We start from the raw sequence: 20,969 nt of genomic DNA, 5'->3' as shown, positions 1-20,969 counted from the left end.
GCGCATGGAGCTCATAAATGTTGAAAAGCACTGATATAGAGCATGGTTCGTTGGTCGGTACATATTTTTGTCAAGGAGGCCATAGTGCCGCAATAACATTCTAAACTGTATTTTGCAAAGAGCCATAAATATTTATTGTAAATATAAATGTGATGTCACAATTTACGATATCGGTCGTCGGTCGGTTCGCATATAATCGAAGTTCACTTGTGCGACATATTGTCAGTGTTAGAAACTGCTGTAATGTTAAAGCACCCACACTAAACTTTTTGTTATAAACCCACGTATAGTCGGATTTCGCGGTGTCACTGTGCAATCACTCCAGCAAGACCCGACTACATCGCTAATCCACTTTTCATTAAATTTCTAACAGTTCAAAATTCGATTCGTGTGCCTTCATAACGTGGGCCTAATTAATGCGTCGATGATCGAATTAAATCCACATATCGAAAGAATTATATCAGACGATAGGTATGTAGACACTTACCCTATTCATTTTCGAAAAACTTCGAATAACAAGCAGTCGTTCAACACTCAAACGCTAACCAGCTACCACACCATTTTAGTGTTCTCCGACGACCTGTCGTCGATACATGGTTATGTCACAACGTAACAAATTGTGTACCAGGCAGGAGTCTTGGTGCATCATGCCGAACGTTACATTCGATATTTGATCGTGGTAATCTACCCATACGCCATCATCAAAAGATCAAGATTGACGACCTATGGGATGGAGCTTCGATTAGGCGATTATAACGGGGAACTAACCCAACTGCAACGAAATATTCCTAATGTCATACTGCATATGTCTGCAGATTCACAGTTTATTTACTGTTGCCATACAAATACAAAAGTTATTCCTGTATTCCTAGAGGAGCTCCAAGGGTGCGCCAAAACGGAAAGTGGACCAGTATACTTCAACTGTTAAGAAATAACCACTGCTCTGAAATCTGTAGCTTCACCCAACTGCCCCTTTTACATTTTACAGCAATTGTCTCGGTCTCAACAAGTGTATTTATAACATATCAAATGGTGCCAGTGCTAAGTGTTTTGTACTGTCGCAACGATACCTCATTTTACCACAAGTCCGTGTCGTATCTGTCGGTAATCATTGGTTGTCACTTTGTTATTAGCCCATTCGGCATGGGAACGTTACAAGTTTCCTGTAGGATTATCAAGCAGGTCCTTAATCAACAGAGATTTCGTGAGAATAGTAGTTAAAACAATGAGAGAAAGTTGTTTTTTTATCGCTCTGTGAAAGATTATGGTTAGGCCTACTACACGTATGCCAACTAAAACGTAGGTCTATATAATTGTACGCGTCGTAGTTATTGTTGAACCGGAAAACACACGGCCATGGCTGTATCTGCGCGTGTCTTGCTGTGGATTGTGTTTTACAATGTTACCAAGTATCAGTTGGGTAAATGTGGCGACAGCTGCAAGTATGTAACAATACCAGTATGTGGCGGTGATGCATCGACAACAGCTGACTTTGTCGTGGAGATTTCGAATCAGGAATCGAACAAGCGATGCCAAGCTGGAGCACCCGGTAAAAAAGGACCCATTGGTCCCAGAGGTTATAAAGGAGAACACGGACCTCGAGGCCGACCCGGATCAGATGCGCAGAGCATTACAGAAGTTAGAGTGAAGCAATTGCTGGCAGTGGTGCTTGGAGGTATATAAATATACATTCGGCTTACTTATAAATATATTTGAATTATATATCCATCGTCATTTGATCACATATGTGCTATCGATGTCCAATGGGTTCCGGGTTGGACTCCCACCGAGGTGGACTTCAGAATTCCTACCCAAGTGTTGGAGGTTTATCTCTCGTCACCACGTGATCCGCATAAGCGGTGTATTATAACAGTCTAGAAGTGGGTCGTGCTACAAGTCGGTAAATATTGAATCAAAATAATGAATATAGGCCAGGTGCAAAATGACCAATGAAGTCGAAACACCATGAATATCAAACAAACAAACGCAAAAATATGGCGCAGACGGCGAATTCTGTATAGCAGTGGTCGGGAACCTTTTTTGTCCGAAAAGCCATATTGGCCCTATTATTTTCCATCTCAACTCCCAAAGAGCCATACATGCCAATCAACTGTTACGTCACAATTGAAAATTCGTCACGTCATGGTAGCAGTAATTCGAACTCACTACCTGTGAATGGGAATCCTCGTGTGCGTCATATTTTCTCTGCAAAACGGGTATGTATTGTACGAAAATAAAGCTCGAAACAAGAGGTAAGGCACAGACGGGCCAAGCCTCACCATTGATAACGCTTAGAATTTATTATAACTGATATTAATCGAATGTAACTGTCACGCTGATTCCGAAAATTGAAATACTTCTCGACTTCTCGATTGTCAAGGTATTCGGCGGTAACATAACGTTGTGCTGCACGCATACATTTTATGGTCGGTACTGCAGAGCTACTTACTAATCAAGAACGTGGATAGCTATGGCGTTGTTTGTAATTAGAGTTTGTAATTGTGAATGTCACGTCCACGACAGTTCATTTCGCGCCGTAGATCACGAAGACAATGTGTATTTGAAAACTACGTTTTGAAATGGGCGTCATCATGTCATGCTATGCTCTTTGATTGATCAACGTGTCGCACAATTCAAGATTTCGAGTCGAGTACATAGAATTCGCGAGTGATATTGACCATCGGCGTGACAGCAACTTAAATTTTATGATTTTGAAAAGAGGGGGACTGAGCCCCTAAACATGAAGACGGCATTGTCTTTGCCTCTCAAAGACATGTTTATACTGTCACGAGAATAGTTATTCCGGCCGTGATTAAAATTTACCGACAAGTCGCTGCAATATTGACCAATTCAGTACAAAAATAAATATTTGGCACAGAGCCATATTTTATACCCAAAAGAGCCAAATATGACTCGCGAGCCATAGGTTCCCGACCACTGCTGTATAGCTATCATCGGTACATACGACGATGACGTCATTCAAAATGGCGATTCGTCGCCTTAAGTATCCAATGTCCACTGAAGTGGTCTATTAGGTATTGCAAAAATTGTCAAAAAATTAGGGCGACCGCAGTTGGAGGATATTTCGTAAATGTTATAAACGCTGCGATATAAACTGCTAATTTGCAGTGACCACGCGCGGAATCCATGTTTCAAAACTAATCTAGAGATTTTTAGTCGTCTAGCTTTTCTCTTTCTCTTCGCGATAATTGTCGCCCAACTGCTTCAAAAAGAGGACTGTCCACCAAAGTAGTCTAATAGGTAAATATATTTATATTTATACATTAACTGCTATACTGAGCAAGTAGGCTTAAGAGCACTGATCAAGTGTGCATAGATGCTGTCAAGTAATTATTTAAATTTAATTAATATGATACTTCAGAGCGACAGAATCAAGCCCTGCAAAGAACTGGAGGTGATCTTTGCGCGTCCGCGTCAGAGGGCATACATCGATTCAGTGGTGAACTATTCGCCTGCGATGGGCATGGCTGGACGGTGAGCGATTTCCGCCATAGTCTACGTCTGACACGGTATCTACTGTGCTGCAGTCTGTAACGATACGACACAGTAATCTTTTTTAGTGGGTATATGGAATGATAACAATAGGCCTATATATCAGGGGTGTGAGACCTGCGGCCCGAGAAACACGTAGTCTGATTCTGAGTTTGAGCTAAGATCAAATGGGCCATTCACGCAATTTTCATTCAGCTATTCACGATTGTTATGTACAACACAGTACATAACAAGTACATGTCAAGTACTAAAAGCCTATGTGCGGACCGCCGCTTCCATGCCTTATTTATATTTGACTCACCTGTCAAAAAGGTTGCTCACTGCTCAGCCCAGGCCTCAGCAATTCAGACCCCAGCACGTAAAATGCTCCTGTGTGGATTCGCAAGACTAATCTCGATGTGCCATACGGGTCCGTCAAATTGGTTTATTATTAACAATTACGGCCAACTGGTAAGAACCGCCAGTAAGAGTATCTCAGTCACAATATCTTATATTTAGATAATACAAAGGAGAGTGGACGGGTCTGTCGACTTCGAGAGAACGTGGGTGGATTATCGAATGGGATTCGGTAGCTTGGACGGAAATTTCTGGCTTGGTAGGCATGAGGAACTTCGTCTACCAGAGCCTAAAAGATATGCAATATATGATATCGACCTCACTCGTTGCAGGTCTCGATAGAATTCATGGCCTCGTGTATGGCAAATCGTGTCGACTGAGAATAGAAGTTGAAACTTTCGGGGGTGAAAAGGGGTTTGCGAATTACAGGTAAACGAAGATCAATTCCACGATTTATATATTTATATAAAGCCGTTGCCTTCAAACATCAAGTTGATATATTGCATAACTAATTTCCGTTTCGATACTATATATTTGGTAGTCATATAAATACGCTGTCATTTATATACATTTATTTCGTTATAGCTACTTTTCAATCGGGGATGAGGGAAGGAAGTACGTGTTGACTGTCGACGGGTACAAGGGAAACATCGGTGACGGCTTGGTTGATCACAATGGAATGAAATTTACTACGAAAGACCATGACAATGACATGTAAGATTGTGGCCATGCCATGCATTAAATTACATGCAATATTGTTTAGGCATCTGGGATTATAAGATATACGCTATTACATGATATTGTTCTATGCATTTAGATATACGTCGACATCTACCTAAATATTCTTGACATGGTAGAATATCCACACGCATTAGACCATTGAGCGGTCCGCGTCGGCATTTTGGATTTTCAAGTATCAACATTATTTACCCGCCAAATATCTTTTTTTTAGATTTGAGAGCTTGTAATTCACTCCAAAACTGCCCAAAAACCCTAACTACTCGTCCAACTTCAACATTGCACCACTTTCAAAGGCAGTGGCAGACCAGCTATTATGTCACATTACCTGTTCACGATGACAAAACATGACCCGTTGAAATGATTTGTGACTGAAAATTGTGATTTCTACATATCAGTGACCTCTCGTAGAAATACTTGTACTCGGGCTGACTATGGAGTATATATCATGAAAATGACTTGAGTTGAGTCGGTTCAAACGTTAAAATTAGAGAAGGATTTGTGACTAGGAACGCCGTGGGCTACTAAAGCCATGGACGCAACGAGCTATCAAACTGTCATGATGAATACTAATACACAAGAAGGTCGTAGTCGGCGTTGTGTAGCGTAATGTAGCGGATTTCGCTATCTAAGCAAGTCGGTTTGGCAACCATTGACATTATGTTGCCTCCTTGATATATAGTTAGTTACATCTTGGCTAAATCTTGGATCTCTACCCATGTTATTATCGCCAATTAAATGTGGCGATTAACAAAGCAGTTCGTTCGACAGCTGCAACGCCAATGTATTGTTAGGCGATTGGTCAATTCTTTACTATGACACAATTATTTTATGTTGTTATTTATCTGCTATCCGCTAGTTTCAAAATTGTAACGCGACAGCTTTAACGATGTCACGATGCATTTGGCCCCTAGCATTGTGTCTGTATCTCAATATTTTGACAAGCTATGCCAAGTACAACAACAATTTCATTCAAATATTTAAAATTGTGATTTATTTTCGTGTCCGGCGTGAATATTACGATAGTAAATCACATTTTCACGATGTGTGTGGAATGCCAGCAGTCTACAAGGTTCCGTCAGATAACGCATACTTGAAAATACATTGAATACCCCTATTATTGATGCTGCGGCCCGCGGCGTCATCAAAAACTAGGAAATTGGCCCGCGAGCACATTTGAGTTTGAGACCTCTGCATCACACCATGGCCTACTAGGCCATGATTAGACCTTGAATCAGACCGTGTGCATTAGGCTGGAATACACAGGTTTATTGCAGGCTGATTCAAGCCCGAAAACTAGTACACATTATATATCGTCGAGTGGTCATTCGATTCGATTCAAGCCTAAAATATTTTTCTATTGTCGATCCTGACAGAAAGGCGAAACCCATCTCAGCTACAAACTCTGCCAATCTCCGAAACGTGCTCGATCGTCTTGAAAAATCTTGTATAGCGACCATTGTGCTGTTCATTGAACATAATAACTTTCTCGGCTAATGCACATATGAAAATGTGCGCCTTACTGCATTTGAATAGTTTGAAGGTTCACCCATTTAGCTTCATTTGGAATACCTTCGGCTCACAACTCCATAATCATAGAAATTCGATGGCGAGGGCATGCATGTTGCGAATTTAGGCGTAAGCGCTGATTTCACGAATTTTCCGAGAACCAGTACGCGTACAAAATACTAATACTTGGATCGATAGTGGCGAAATATAGCCAATACATATTATAGTTACTTACAGACATGGGGTGATTACTTCATGAATGTAATCGATTGCGATTACGATTACTTCTGAATCACGCGATTACGATTACGATTAAGATTACAGCAAAATCGGGAAGTAGTCGATTACGATTACGATTACATTTGAAAAGTAATCACGATTACTCACGATTGCATTTATTTTGCATCGTAGTAGTTATATTGGAAGACAAAACATGGATTGCGCTGGAAAGGCCCGAAGATATAACAACTGTCTTTAAAAAAGATGGGACATTTCCTTGTTACGTCATAATGTACCCATAGCGCATTTTATAGAGGACGGTTTATCGCACCCAATGATTTGCATTCTTGCCATGTCCATGACTGCCGCACCCCCAATTCCCCAATAGGGTGGGGAGCGTGGTTGGAGGGGACTCAAAAGTATTTTGTAAACCAACATAAATTATAGAGTATTTTCGAGAAATTTCATTAACTTCGAATTTCTCTTTGAGCTTTGCGATTTAAATGTCTCTAGATAGCTTGATTTCGAAATGCATATACGTCTCCCCCTCAAGAAATAAAGCATGCATATTGCATAATTCAAAGTAATAGGCATTTAGATGCCAGTCAATACCGCTCCTCGACACATCAAAAGACATATGCAGTTTCGGCCAACATGAGACTTCACGAAGTGTGCTATTAAAAAAGATATTGGCCAAAACTTAGCGTATGTGTCCATTGTTAGTAGCCGCGCTGGGTGGGCATGACTAACAGTCCATTCCTTCCAACCTGAGCCCACGATGCAAATGCCACCCGGTGCGTCTCACGCAAGTTTTTCTGTTAGTCTGTTGTTTGGGCCACTACTTTTGGCTATATAACAGACCGGAGGTCACAAATTAACAACATACAATAAAGTAATTATTGCAAGATAACAGATGTTATAATTATGAATTACGCCCCCCCCCCCCGCTCTTCAGGTAAATCTGACCTTAGGGCGCTGAGATAGGATTAAAAATGGAATATAATGCAATTATCAATATTATTGACGAAATTAAATCGTAAACATAAAATTGACTACCCTATGGGGGCCCAAGACCAAAGTTTGGTTAGGGGACGCTTTTGCTGTTTTGATCCTGATTCTAGCTACAACCCACGCTAACAAGGTATATAAGCCGATGGCTATGGCGGCAAGTCCAAATGTTCAGTAAAGAATTGTGAAATAGCGATTGGCGCCCGTTTTGAGTAGAATAATATGAGAATAACAGAAAGAGAACATAAAATTCTGCCTTCAACTTAATGCAGATAATGTAACGCAAGCTGCCATTACGAGAAACGGCAAAACAACGGCCCAGTTATGATACATATCAGCAGCTGTTGATTTTAATGCTTCGTTGTGGAAACCGTAATGTTTTATTTGACGAGTACAAAATTTTAAACCTTTGTCTGCTGTACGCTCGTACCATATAGGTCTACTGCTCGCCAAGCAGCAATGGTGAAACTGCATTTAACTCTAGAATTAGAACTATTACATTCTATAGTAAGCATAACCAAACATCAATACAAAAGTTGCTATTTTATCTTAGGCAGAGAGGTGATTATGATTAATTATCCTGATGCGAGGTAGTGGCGTCTGAAATTTATTGATAAACCGATATACAGCACGGTGGGTTTTTACAATCACACTAATGTACATCGAATATCTATTTACTATGTGTGGACACTTCCTACGCAAAGACGAGCAAAGCTATAGGCTATCTCTGACGTAATAATGAGCAGTGGCATTTAAAAATCAGACGTTTGTGCTCTCAATAACTGGTAATATCTCTTCCTTGTTCACGAATGTTCAGTTTATGTCACAGTCCTTGTACAAAAAAAAGTAATCGTTCTTTCACAAAGAAATCGATTAAATATGGGAAGTAGTCGATTACGATTACGATTACTTCGGGATTTTTTCGAATGTAATCGATTGCGATTACGATTACTTGAAAATGCTGTAATCGTCGTAATCGATTACGATTACTAATCGCGATTACCCCATGTCTGGTTACTTATACATATTATTCGTGACAGGAACCCTAAAAACTGCGCGGGAGGATACGGCGGTTGGTGGTATAAGTCCTGTTTCACCGTATCCCCAAACGCCCCGTGGGGAGAATCGGAAGGAAATTGGAATAACATTGTATGGCATCCGTACAAGAAACTTAGAGAAAAGATGGCGAAGACGGTCATGATGGTAAAATGTGACCAGAGTGACGAATGATCTCTCGACTTTTTGTTTGTCAATAGTAATACGCTCACTTGCCAGCAATACCAAGATAATATTTTGTGATCCAGATGCAGTTGTGGTTAATTACCACACCATACAACAATTATAACTCAACAAGTAAATATTGGTTATACAATATCTGTTTAAAATTGAAGTCAGTAACTACTAGCGCTGGGTAAAATCGAGTACCTGAGTGATTCGATTCTGAATCACGTATTACGCTTCGAGTCGAGTATTCAGGTATCACTCATTATGACGTCAAAACAGAATGTACTATGTCAAAGTTCAAATATGTACCTTTTATGCCACCACAAATAACGTAATGCCCGTTATCCGTCACATTAAAGATACTTTGATCTTTTTCGACCACACCGATTTCATTGCACTTCTGGGCAATGTTGTGGGATGATCATGACGTCGGAAATCGGAACTGAGTTCTTTACAGTAACGTTCGTAGCTTTGTACTATGTCTCGTATGCTGCGACACGGCAAATCAAGGTTTCAAGGCTTCCTCAGTGGAAAACAGTATCAAAACTATTATTCTCGTTAGTAAATTAACTTCCAGTTGCGAGGAGCGTAAAATTTCAGTACTCAAAAGAATCGTCTTTAACTACTCGACTAGATTCATTAAAATTAATACTCGATGCAGGTTTGAGTACTCAAATCATTGTGCCCAGCCCTATAGGGTTGCTATAGTAACTACAGTTGCAAGGATATGGATATGAAAGAATACGGCTCCTTAGGCGATGGCAGTAATTGTAATGATCTTGGGAATCGCAAATTTTTCGAGCTGATGCAATTAACGACTTATCTTGTGCTCAAGAAAATGTTGTTGTTGTTGTGGCTTATTAAACAAAAGATGTGGCGCTCATCGCTTATCGCCTGTATTTGAAAGTTTGTCGGATCAATCACCACATTATTTTGTACGAAAGTTGTTATTTTCAATCAGAAACTCAAAAACTTTTATTTGCCCAGATCCTTTTGCAAATTAGGACGGTCTCGTTTAGGCTCGGAATTCTCAGTGACTGTTAGTAATTAGCAAACTACTTTTCGGGAAATCTCTATTGGACATAGATTGTATTTTGTCATCTATTTCACAAATTTTCATTTTGCTGCGGACTTCTGGTTTGTCCGTAAATTGGCGAATGACAACGTCAAATGGACACAATGCCACGTCTATACTTAAACAAGGGTTCGGATAGATAACGGTTCAGCGGATCTAAATAGGGGTTATTTAGAATCTCACACTTATGTAGGTCAGCATGAGGACAGCGCAGAAATTAGCTTCCAGATTACTATTGCAACGCAGTTACGAGTGAATTGATTACCGTTCCTCAATTACACACCGAGTTCGTTGCTAATCGATCATGTAGGTGGAATTGCATCATTGGGTGTCTTGTCACACGTACATCGTACAAACACATTGAGAATATGTCAGATTAAGGTGATATATGCTTTAATAAGAAATGGACATATTCGCGAAACAACTTCAAAGTTCTGTCGTTTATTACTTTTCAGTCATTGCTGTTCAACTTTCTTGTAATTCGAGAAGAGCTTCGTGGAATTCTGATGGCTGGATGCAACAGAGACGTCTAAAAATGATAAAAAGAAGATATGATCTAGTGATAAGAAGCACCAATTTCGTTATGTTCGCTCTCCTCATTATTACCGGTACCGTCATGGTAACGAATTACTTGTACATTCTCGAAGTACTCAAGTGGGATTTGTATATACAGATACGCCCACTACATACTAGGTTATTTGCATTTTCGGACTAATTCCGAAGTTTTCGTCAATCTACCTATATATACCGTCAAGGTTTTAACTTTTAACTTTAATTCTATAGTATATGATAATAATTAATTATACTTAATATACTAAGTTAGACTTATTGTAGAAAATCCCCCTTTCTTCAGAAATCACTACCGCACAATAAAAATGTATGTGTTGTATCCATAACTTACCGTTCCGAAGTACAGTACGTTTAGCACTCCCACACCATCTTGTTCCAATCGTATTGTTCAATAGCGACGCGTTGATTCAGCCATTCGTTGTGGAGCAGGTCGATCATCTTACATCTCGTGGAAGAGTCGTGGTGCAACAGGGAAATGAGCAACAGTCTGAGATCTAACGTGAAGCGAAGCTCTTCATAACAAGCATGATATGTCTATACTTGAAATCTCGATTTACTGCCAAACAAAACCTGGACTGCATCCGGTCCCGATGCTAGCCTACTCTTTCTGAAGAATGGCTATGTAGCGTAGCCGAACACCAGTAAGCATGCAAGGTATGGAATTCAAGCATAAACGATCCTAGCTGAAGAACATTTAATCAACTGTCTCTTCTGATTAAATTCTAATCGAGCTCTACCCATATGCGACATCAAACACGCATTTACCGCAGTGATTTCAAGAACAGGCAAGTCACAATTAAACTGTTTGCGCAATAGGCAAATCTCACCTTCAGAAGCTACTTGGAGGTTTTCGTCTTGATGGAAGAATTCGGAACTTTGGTCCAATGGATAGTCTTGAAAGTTTAGCAAGTACAGCACTACGCCGAGCGCGTACATCTCAACTTCGGTTCCTTGAAAACTGCATAAATGGGGGAAAATTATACGCCTATTGCCTAGGTAAATTGTAATAATGCCCGTTAATCATAGAAAAAACTTGATGACGTTCGTCTAATAGCAAAAGTTAATAATAATAATATTCCATATTCATCATAGTTAGTTATATAGGATACCGCTTTAATGGCAAAATGTTGACTTACCGTCCATGATTAACAAGCACTTCCGGAGCACAGTAGGATACGCTTCCGGCAAAGTTATCAATTATCATGTCGTCTGTAAAGTAGGATGCACTCCCGAAATCTAAATTCACAAAGTGGATCTTTGCCGTTTGCCTGCAAAAAGTCACGGTCGATATTTACGGTTCAACTCACCTATCAACTTGCATTGAAATTCCTCGTTTATGATCACGTTATCCGCTTTTATGTCGCCGTGCAAAATACTGTTTTCGTGAAGGTAGTCTACTCCGTTAACAATCTGCAGTTGAGAAGATAAAATTACTGATTTCAATATCGTTGCGGGAAGGGCAATCATTCGATGCTTGCCTGTCTGAATACGTAACAGCAAAAGGGCTCGTCTATCGCGCGCAATCTCGATATAAACTGCCGTAGGTCCATGGTGTGCCGCCCGTGCAACGGCATGACAAGAATAAAATGGTTATCGGTCTTTGAAAATTCTTGAAGCTCAACGATGTTCGGATGTTCCAATCTACATGAATAGTGTGATGTCAATGATAAGAAATATATAAGGGGTGAGAATCATTGACGATTTCGCATATAGTTTGTGAATGGTCTGGGCATGTTGTCAAATCATGACACTGTGGCGACACCTTGCGGCACCGCCACTGCGGTTGGAATTGTAGATAGATATCATATCTACCTTCTGTGAAAGAGTTTTACGCATTTCAGTTACTATAAGAGCTGCAGCTCGGATTACTCCGTAAGCCTCAAGAGAAGCGACATGGAAGCCCGAGATGGGCTGATTTAGCATTTTGAAATCCAAATCCTGCTCCGGATTGAAGATTCAACCCCCGGTTTAATACCAGAGATAATGATGTTATCTTTCCGCGTGAATGCTAATCGACTGATTAGAACTATAAATCGTGGCGCATTAAGCTGGATAAGACTTCACGCGAGGATGATCCCGTTTCTTCTCGTGAAACTTTTGATCCACCGCAGTGGGTTGCCACCATTGACAGTTTGTAATTAGACGATTAGCATATTCCCGGATAAGTTAACTTTATGATTTCCATCTTACGTCTACAATTTCCTGAAAATCATTCAAAGTTCAAGTGCAAATCCAATACTGACTGACAGTCAGTCAGTCACATCCAATTTTCATGCGTGAAAAGGTGTTTCGTTTCGCAGTCATCTAGCGATCTATCTGGATATTAGTGACTAGATAGAGAGAATATTTGAATGTATATTTTACCTCGCCAGTATCGAGATTTCCGAAGGCAGATGTGCGTCATACTTGCTGTCATACAAAGCGCAATAGTTTGGTAAAAGACTCCGTTTGATGTACTTGATGACCACCTGCGGAAAAACGGACAGACGTAAATCTGACGGTTTGGGAATGGATGAGTGCGCTTTTTAGTGTTACCTTGGTTTGCGTGTTCTTGCAGAGCGCTTTGCGGACCGTGCTGAAGGTTCCGTTTCCGATTATTTCAAACGTCGAGTACTTACGCCGAAACTTCTTTTCGTTCTTGGCATACTTTGATCCCCACGAGTGAATTAGCATCTGGTAATTCGAGCAGCGTGTCAGAGAAAATCTCGATTTTTCTCTTGCGTACCCTACCTGCACCCGCGTCTGCTTCGATTCTGTCACCACCAGATTGCCGGAGCTGTCCGCATTGAAAGGCAAGACCTAAAATGTAGTTTCGTAAGTGGATTGGATGCGTTATCTTCATCTTTATTTGGTCGTCTAAGCATAGCCACCAAAGTATTGCAAATGAAAAGTCCTACTTAACTACAATGCAGGACGAGGCTCGCAAGACAGATAAAAAGAGTACTCTAAATGAACGAATACTTATACGAATGACTGGGCAATTCGAAGCCAAGTATTCGATTCGAGATTATGATTTTTCGTACGTAACGGCGTGAATGATTTTAAAAGTACAGATAAATAGGTTTAATTATGTTTCGCACCAGTGAAAGTCTCGTGCGGACCGGGATACGACGACGAGGGACCGCGAGGCTTAATGCAGTCACTATCCTCTTATTTGCGGTCTCGGGGAATTATTGCCAGTGCACGACATAAACAATAATTTACAACTTGCAGACCGTGATCTTTTCTTCACATTTTATGACCATGCTAAGGGATGACCACAGAAATGCCGTTTCCATGAATATTCGTAGCCTATAGTGTGAAACGTTCTGGATGCTTTGATACGACTCATGACTCCGACAGCGAGAAGAACATATTGAAACCGTGTTGCTCCTTGGCAAGACACTTTTAGTGCCAAAAGCGTATATGTCGCAGAGGTGGTAAAAGTAGTCAAGAAAGTTACTCAAGAAGAAGTAGAAGTGGCAACGAAAAAAATGTACTCAAGTACGAGTAGAAGTACTTCTTCCACAAGCAACCTGAAGCTACTTGAAAGGTTGATTCATATCGATGCATAGGCTACCAGGAAGTATCCAATTTCCAACAGCATAAGCATTTGTCCCCGAAATGAAAATGATATAGTATTGATATGGAAATGCGATACTTATCCTCTGTTTACTCGAACAGCACGTTTAAGAAAATATCATGGTATGACGTCCGCCCCCATATTATAAGGTCCGTAAGTCGAATAGCAATACGAGGAAGTTGTATAGGCTACGGTTTAAACACTTTGTACGATTAGTAAACGTTAATAACAAATATGGTGGATCGCAAAAAAAGCCATATTGTGTAACTTTATTTTCGCAAATCAAAGGCATTACCACACTTGCCTCTAACAACATGTATGTTATCGAGATAATAAAACTGATATCAATTAGAACTCAAATTACATGATACTGAGAATTGAAAGTGAAATATAAATACTACTTTTAAAAGCGGAAAATGTGTTTCATGTCTATAGTCCAGAAAGTTTCAAAGGTGGTATGCTAAAACAGCTCTAAAACTAAAAAAAGGTCAGAATCCACTTTTCCACATCAGGACACGCCATGGACATGCTAGATTACGATATGATAAGTAAATGCTAGATTGCGAAACATCAGTTTCATACGTTATGATGACCCATGTATACTGTGATGAAATATTTCATATGAGCGAAGGGCGACAATGTGTGAACGGAACCAAGCCAACCAGGTACTTAAATTATATTTACCAATACTTACGTGAAATCATACTGGTTACACCGTATCCACTCAGCGCGAAGCGCGACGAAAATTATGGGCTTAACTAAACTTTTATGAAAATTAAATGTTGATACTACGTGAAAACAGCCTGAAATTCCTCAGGCTATCTTCCTGATTAGGGGATTAAACTACTTCTACTTGACAAACTGAAAATAGCGAAAAGTAAGTAAGTGGATCACAACATATTACGAAGTAGAAGTAGAAGTATCGAAAATCAGAGCTATTTGAGTAAGTACCAGAAGTAGAGGAAAACTACTTGAGTACTTTGAAAAAGTTGAAGTACTTCGTTACTGACCACCTCTGATATATTGATTACTCAAAAAACAACTCTTGGTACGCGACTAGGATTAGAGCTGAATAGTTGTGCCCTAACTTATACCATATACCGCAGGGACGGGCAACTCGTCCAGTCGACGGGCCGGATTCCTGAATCGATACTTTAAACGCGTATTTATCCACAGGGACAAATATTATTCGTATTTATCGTTAACTTTAAGTTTGAAGCATGGACACCAAAACAGTATTCAATTAATTTATTAGCGTAATGTAATTCAATAGCTGCTGAAGCTAATGAGTCATATGCGGTCGATGAAAGTTGTGAACGGGTCCTTTGAAATCTGGCTGCATCGGACACAAAGAAATAAAGAATAAATAACAATCACTATTATTTGTTTCCGGAAAAAAAATTACAGTCACTATAATTTGTTTCCAAAAAAAAAGAAAAACTTACAGTCACTATAATTTGACGTAGTAAGCAAGTATAATGGATAATTGCGGCAGTCTGTGACCGCGGGCCACATTATCATGTACGACCGGAAACTGGCTACGGGACGCACAAAATCACATCGCGGGCCGTATGTTGCCCGTCCCTGCCATACGGCAATATAAGAGAACTCGAATCTCACCTTTGTTTTCTTTGTGCGCGAAGTGAATTTGGACCTCAGCCAGGAGAATATGAATCTCAGTATTTTGGGAACTTTGGACCGCTGGCGCTGTAAAATATGTGTCTGTGATCTACACTGGTGAATGAGACTCCTGTACAGTGTACACTATACACGCCCTGGGGAGTAGTCAGGGGACGGTCGATCATTCTACTCGGTTCATATTGTAGGTAGTGGATCCCTCATTGGCGAAATCTATTGATATCAATGTCTTTTTATTCGGGATACACAAGAGTTCGCAAATTCGCCAATTCGTTGGTAGTTTGACGAATTTACTTCGGTTCGAATTTTTCGGAGAGAGAGAGAGAGATTTTTTATTGATTTGTCCAACCGTAAAGAAAACATCATTGGCACATGCAACAACAATATATGAACTTACGGTATAGGACAGGGTGTGACCGATATGACTCTGGGTAGGGTCAACTAGTCTGATCACACCCTGCATTAACAAATACAGATATTGTGTTATAAATTTGGATGCATTGGTTGGGATCAATCAATTCAGCTCAGCATAAAAATAAAATACTAAAGAAACTACAAATTTGGTGGGAGACAAGCGGATCATTGGTAATGGGAGATGAGGTGACTGAATAATTCCTTTTTGAAGGAGTGGTATGGGAGGTCCCGTATTGAGGAGGGTATAGCATTCCATATGACAGGACCGGCATAGTCGATCGATTTCTTTGTGAGGCTACTGGTGGGTCGATGAAAATAGATGTTGCCCTGGGAAGAAAATCTGGTATTGTGTGAGTGAACAGTTTGAGCAAGGACGAAGAAATCATTAAACACAGGAGGCAATTCATTTGAAAAATATTGATGCATAAATTTAGCTACTTCAAATGTAAAAATATCGTCAAATTTTAGAATATTGTATTTGCGGTAGTACTGGGATAATCTTGTTCGATGGGGCAAGCCAGCCATCAAACGCATGGCTCGGTTTTGCAGGGTACGAATTTTAGAACAATGTGAAGTACAAGCATTCCCCCATACAATTATGCCATACTGTACATACGAGTAAAAAAGCGAAAAGTAAATTGTCCTAAGCACAGATCTAGGAACTATGTGCTTGAGTTTTGTCATTACACCTACACATCTAGAAAGCTGTGTTATGGTATGAGCAATATGCGGTTTCCATGACAATTTAGAGTCAATGATGATTCCAAGATATTTTGCTGAGTCACACAGTGAGATACAGTTATTATTTAGATTCACAGTAAGGTTATCAGAAGCAGTATTAAAGAGCATCATCACAGTTTTATCGGTATTTAAACTTAATTTGTTAGCAGCAAGCCATTGAGAGACTTTTGTAAGTTCACTCTGCACAGAACTTTGTAGGTTGCATATAGTATCGGATGAAAGAAAAAGATGGGTATCATCGGCAAACAGTGTAGTATAAAAGGAGGAACAGTTAATAATATCATTGATGTAGATCAAAAATAGGGTCGGTCCTAAAACTGAGCCCTGAGGCACTCCACACTCTACATCCATTTCTACCGATTTTGACAGACCCAATTTCACAAACTGCTTACGGTTTGCAAGGTAGTTCGTGAGCAGGGACTTGGCAATCCCTCTAATTCCATAATGCTCTAGTTTTCGTATCAGTATCTCATGGTTCACAGTATCAAAGGCTTTCCGAAGATCAATAAAGATACTACAGCCAACTCTTTTATCTTTAATAATTTTGTAGTAATTTCTCACAATTGATAGGGTGGCATGGTTATTGTTATGACCCGATCTAAAGCCAAATTGGGATGGAGTGAATACCGATTGCAATTCAAAAAATTTCTTGAGCCTATAATCTAGCAATTTCTCATACAGAGTGGAAAGGTTTGACAGAATAGATATGGGACGGTAATTAGACATTGAATTTTTGCAGCCTTTTTTATGAACTGGAATAACCCTGGCAGTTTTTAGAGCACTAGGAAAAATACCCAAGTTCATGGAGCCATTGAACAACGTACAAATTGTATCTCCTATAATATTAAATACTAGTTTTATGAAGTAGATTGGTATTGAGTCAGGTCCTACTGCTTTTGTGTCCTTCATTCCAGATAATATCGTTGCTACCTCTCCTACGTCGGTCGGCTCCATAAAGATGGAGTTCATGGAGCGAGGCTTCATGAATGATAGGATATCATGCGGGCTTTGAGGTATAGAAGATGCTAGCTCTGGACCAATCTGGCAAAAGTGATGGTTGAACTTTTCTGCTACAACATCAGGATCTTTGATGACCGTACTGCCACATGCTATTTCAATGTTCTGCAATTGTGTTTCGTTTTTGTTATTGGAAGCGTTCACAATTTCACGAATGGTTCTCCAGGTTTGCTTTTGATCCTTGAAACTCTGCTCAAACCGGTTCATGTAGAATGCTCTTTTGGCCTTTTCTTTCATTTTTGTTACCTTGTTGGCATATCGTTTGAAGATCTTTTTCTCATCTTCAGTTCCGTTAATATAATATCTTTTATGCATCCAATCTCTTGTTTTGATGGCTGCCAGAATTTCTCGACTGATCCAGGGCTTAGATTTTAGGCGTCGGGCGTTACGATTGACTTTGCGGATAGGAAATTCTTTGTCAATGGCTTGACTTATGTCAAGAATAAACTTGTCAAATTGGGAGTCAAAGTTCTCGCTTGTGAGTGGCTCGAGTTGATAATCCTTGAAAACATCTCCAATGTTTTCAACGAAGTCGTCAATCCCCTGAGGATTCAGCGGGATTCTGCATTCAAATATACTGGTAGTAACAGGTAAAATTTGATTGACATGACACATAATAGGATAATGGTCAGTCATACAGTGCTCAATGACAAATGGAGCAAGTCTATATTTACTTATGTTGGTATACATATGGTCCAGGAGAGTACTGGAATGGTCAGTCACTCTGGTTGGTTTGGAAGCCATCTGGACCACCCCGTACGACTCAAGCATATCAGAATATTTTGTGGTGAAGCTTGTGTTCTGTAGGAGGTCGATATTGAAATCTCCCATTATAAGGAATTGGTTATTTGAGTCGGTTAAGCTGTCCAAGGTTTTAGAGAATTCTTCCATGAAGGTTTCTTGTTTAGTTCCGGGATGTTTATATATTACTCCAATGGTAAGGGGCTTTTGATTCCGTGTTGCAATTCTGACAAAAATACTTTCGACGCCATCTGTATAGCAGTTTAGCTCATGTACTTCTTGACATGATAGATTTTCTTTAACATATAGACCGACTCCGCCTGCGTTAGTTTTTGAAGGGCAGTGTAGGAAGTTATATCCAGGGAGATTAACATTTACTTGATAATTGTTCTTCAGCTTTGTTTCAGAGATCCCGATGAACGTTGGGGAACAGTTGCATGTTCTGAAGAGAGCAGAGATATCTTCCAGGTGTGCCGGTAATGACCTCGTATTTATATGGGCAAAAATAAATCCTCTAGATTTTGGTACCAAAGCTGGATCTCCCGGTGCAACACTAATACAGTCATGTACTTGACAGATATTGTGGGTCATTGCGTCAGATTTGATTTGTTATCATGAGGCATGTTCCATATTAGGCTAGCCTATATGATCTTGGATAGGTCTTTGGAGGATCGAATATGTATCCTGTTTGAGTCGTTATCCTTCTTGATGAAAATATTTCCATCAGCGGTCCACATGTACTGGTAGTCCATGCTCTTCTGCAGCTTTCGTGCTTGGAAGAAGAGATCTCTTCTCAGTTTAGTTAGATTTTCACTAATGAACAGTTTTTTCATGCCAGTTATTCCGAAATTTGTAGCACTTGCAGTTTTCCCCAGTGATCTTTTTTTAAGAAATTCCGTCCTCGGTCGCCTTGAGGCAAATTTCACAACAACTGGAGAAATTTTGTCTGGGTTCTTGAAGTGGACTCTGTAGGAGTAGACAATATCTTCATCAGAGACATCGATACCCATTGCTTTGCCAATTTTTGATACAAGCGCTGTGGTGTCCTCATCTTTCGAGGCTGGGATCCCACAGAGCTCGAGGTTTTCATTCCGGGATTGTTGTTCCTGGTAATCATTCGCAAGCTCCAATGTCGTCATTTTCTTGGTAAGAGTATTGACAGCAGTTTTCAATTCCTTATTTTCCTCTTTCAGGTTCTGGAAGTTTGCCATGGTTGATTGCAGCTTAGACTTATTTTCCTCGAATTCAGCATTGATAAATTTGATACTCTTCTTGTATTCTTCTACTTCCTTCTTCATTTCTTTATTTTGTGTTATAAGTATATCCATCCTCTCTTCAATCATGTTTTTAAGTTGAGTCTTCAGGCTTTTTGTTATTGAAGACTCCAAAGACTCCATCTGCTCTTCAATCATGTTTCTAAGTTGAGTCTTCAGGCTCTTTGTTATTGAAGACTCCAATGAGTCTAGGCGCTTCAGTATGTCCTTTTTGTCGGCCATTTCAGGATGTATGCCTATTGCTAGTTATTGTTTAATTCAATCAATCTTAATACAACCAAATACTCCAATGAATTGTCTCTAGTCCCGCAAACAGAACTAGGAAGCCCCGAGTCCTAGTCCTTTTACATCAAACTGATATTCCATCTGATACCTGAGCTGCCTATGCTTATAGCAAAACCCACTATCGCTCGGGGCTTTGGTCAGACGCCGCTTTTGCGGATGCTGAGGAACCTAGATGAACCTCCTCCACTTTAGGTGATTCTGAAGTCGATCCGCAGTCCCTGACTAGCTATTATTAGCTAATTATTTTATAATTCATATCAAGCCTGAGCGCGTAGCCGAGGTATAGCACGTAGATCATAAAGCACATATAATGTATAGCGCTCAGAACAGCACAAGCACATTCACATAATCTTTTGGACGAAATTTGACTTCAATGTAAAGTGAAAACCAATTCGCCCACTGCTGGCGAATCTTAGGTAAGTACAGTACGTCGGTAAGTTAAGACATGATTGTGAATGACGTACAGCTAGCAGCCGAAATAGCCATATGTAATGCATTTTGATCGCGGAACGTTGGCCATAGTGTCAAATTTATAGTATAAGTACCCTGAGCCTGTAGCATGAATTGAACTTTTACGAAAATGGATTTGCTCCATTGTGACGTCATAACACTCAATATATCCACGAATGTTTAGTTCTTCACAATACTTGAACTAATCTAGTAAGCCTGCCCTAAAATGCTGCATCTCTGAGCCATGCATTCATTCTACTTGCATTCTGCATGTAGAAGGAACACATGCGTAATTGCGTATACTATACGACTGCTTATTTCAGTCACACACATCCGTTCGACTTTGCCTTATCGTTTGTTCCCTACACTAATATCTCACCTTGCCATATAGCACTGATTCATGCGATATACCTGGAGCCCTGTCATTACTGTGTGGAGCTTTGTCAGCGTCGCAGTCGGATGTTTGACTCTTTGTGGAAATGCTGGTACGGGCTATCTCCCTTTTGTAGATCGGCATTATTGGCGCCAAATCGACGGTCGCACGTTTAGCTCGGTTAGTTAACTTTGTTGGTACTTATCGGGACAAAATAAACCTCTATAACCATTGTGACGCCATAGAGAATATATTTATGCCTAGATTTCAGGTGGCGCTTGT

General features: G+C 40.1%; 2 protein-coding genes across 2 annotated transcripts; one reads left to right on the top strand and one right to left on the bottom strand.

The window, feature by feature from the left end:
- Positions 1 to 1,125: 1,125 nt before the first annotated feature.
- LOC145458524 (ficolin-1-like) lies at positions 1,126 to 9,523 on the top strand. The gene is made up of 6 exons (XM_080336919.1): positions 1,126 to 1,675; positions 3,383 to 3,495; positions 4,012 to 4,108; positions 4,182 to 4,278; positions 4,435 to 4,563; positions 8,364 to 9,523. Exons 1-6 carry the CDS (start codon positions 1,357 to 1,359, stop codon positions 8,551 to 8,553), a joined length of 945 nt encoding a protein of 314 aa, XP_080193045.1. The 5' UTR covers positions 1,126 to 1,356; the 3' UTR covers positions 8,554 to 9,523.
- Positions 9,524 to 9,998: 475 nt separating this feature from the next.
- Positions 9,999 to 20,951, bottom strand: LOC145458523 (PAS domain-containing serine/threonine-protein kinase-like). Its single transcript, XM_080336918.1, has 11 exons — positions 20,694 to 20,951; positions 15,375 to 15,461; positions 12,923 to 12,991; positions 12,728 to 12,865; positions 12,557 to 12,660; positions 11,671 to 11,833; positions 11,500 to 11,602; positions 11,329 to 11,428; positions 11,020 to 11,150; positions 10,524 to 10,686; positions 9,999 to 10,151 (listed from the first exon to the last, which is right to left on the bottom strand). The coding sequence occupies exons 1-10, from the start codon at positions 20,829 to 20,831 to the stop codon at positions 10,544 to 10,546; spliced, it is 1,176 nt and encodes a 391-aa protein (XP_080193044.1). The 5' UTR covers positions 20,832 to 20,951; the 3' UTR covers positions 9,999 to 10,151; positions 10,524 to 10,543.
- Positions 20,952 to 20,969: the final 18 nt, after the last annotated feature.

This window comes from Botryllus schlosseri, chromosome 16, assembly GCF_051294905.1.
Source record: "Botryllus schlosseri isolate E-star chromosome 16, Bs_hap1, whole genome shotgun sequence".
Classification (NCBI taxonomy): domain Eukaryota; kingdom Metazoa; phylum Chordata; class Ascidiacea; order Stolidobranchia; family Styelidae; genus Botryllus; species Botryllus schlosseri.
The sequence above is the reverse complement of the archived record's forward strand: the minus strand, read 5'-3'. Positions and strand labels throughout refer to the sequence as shown.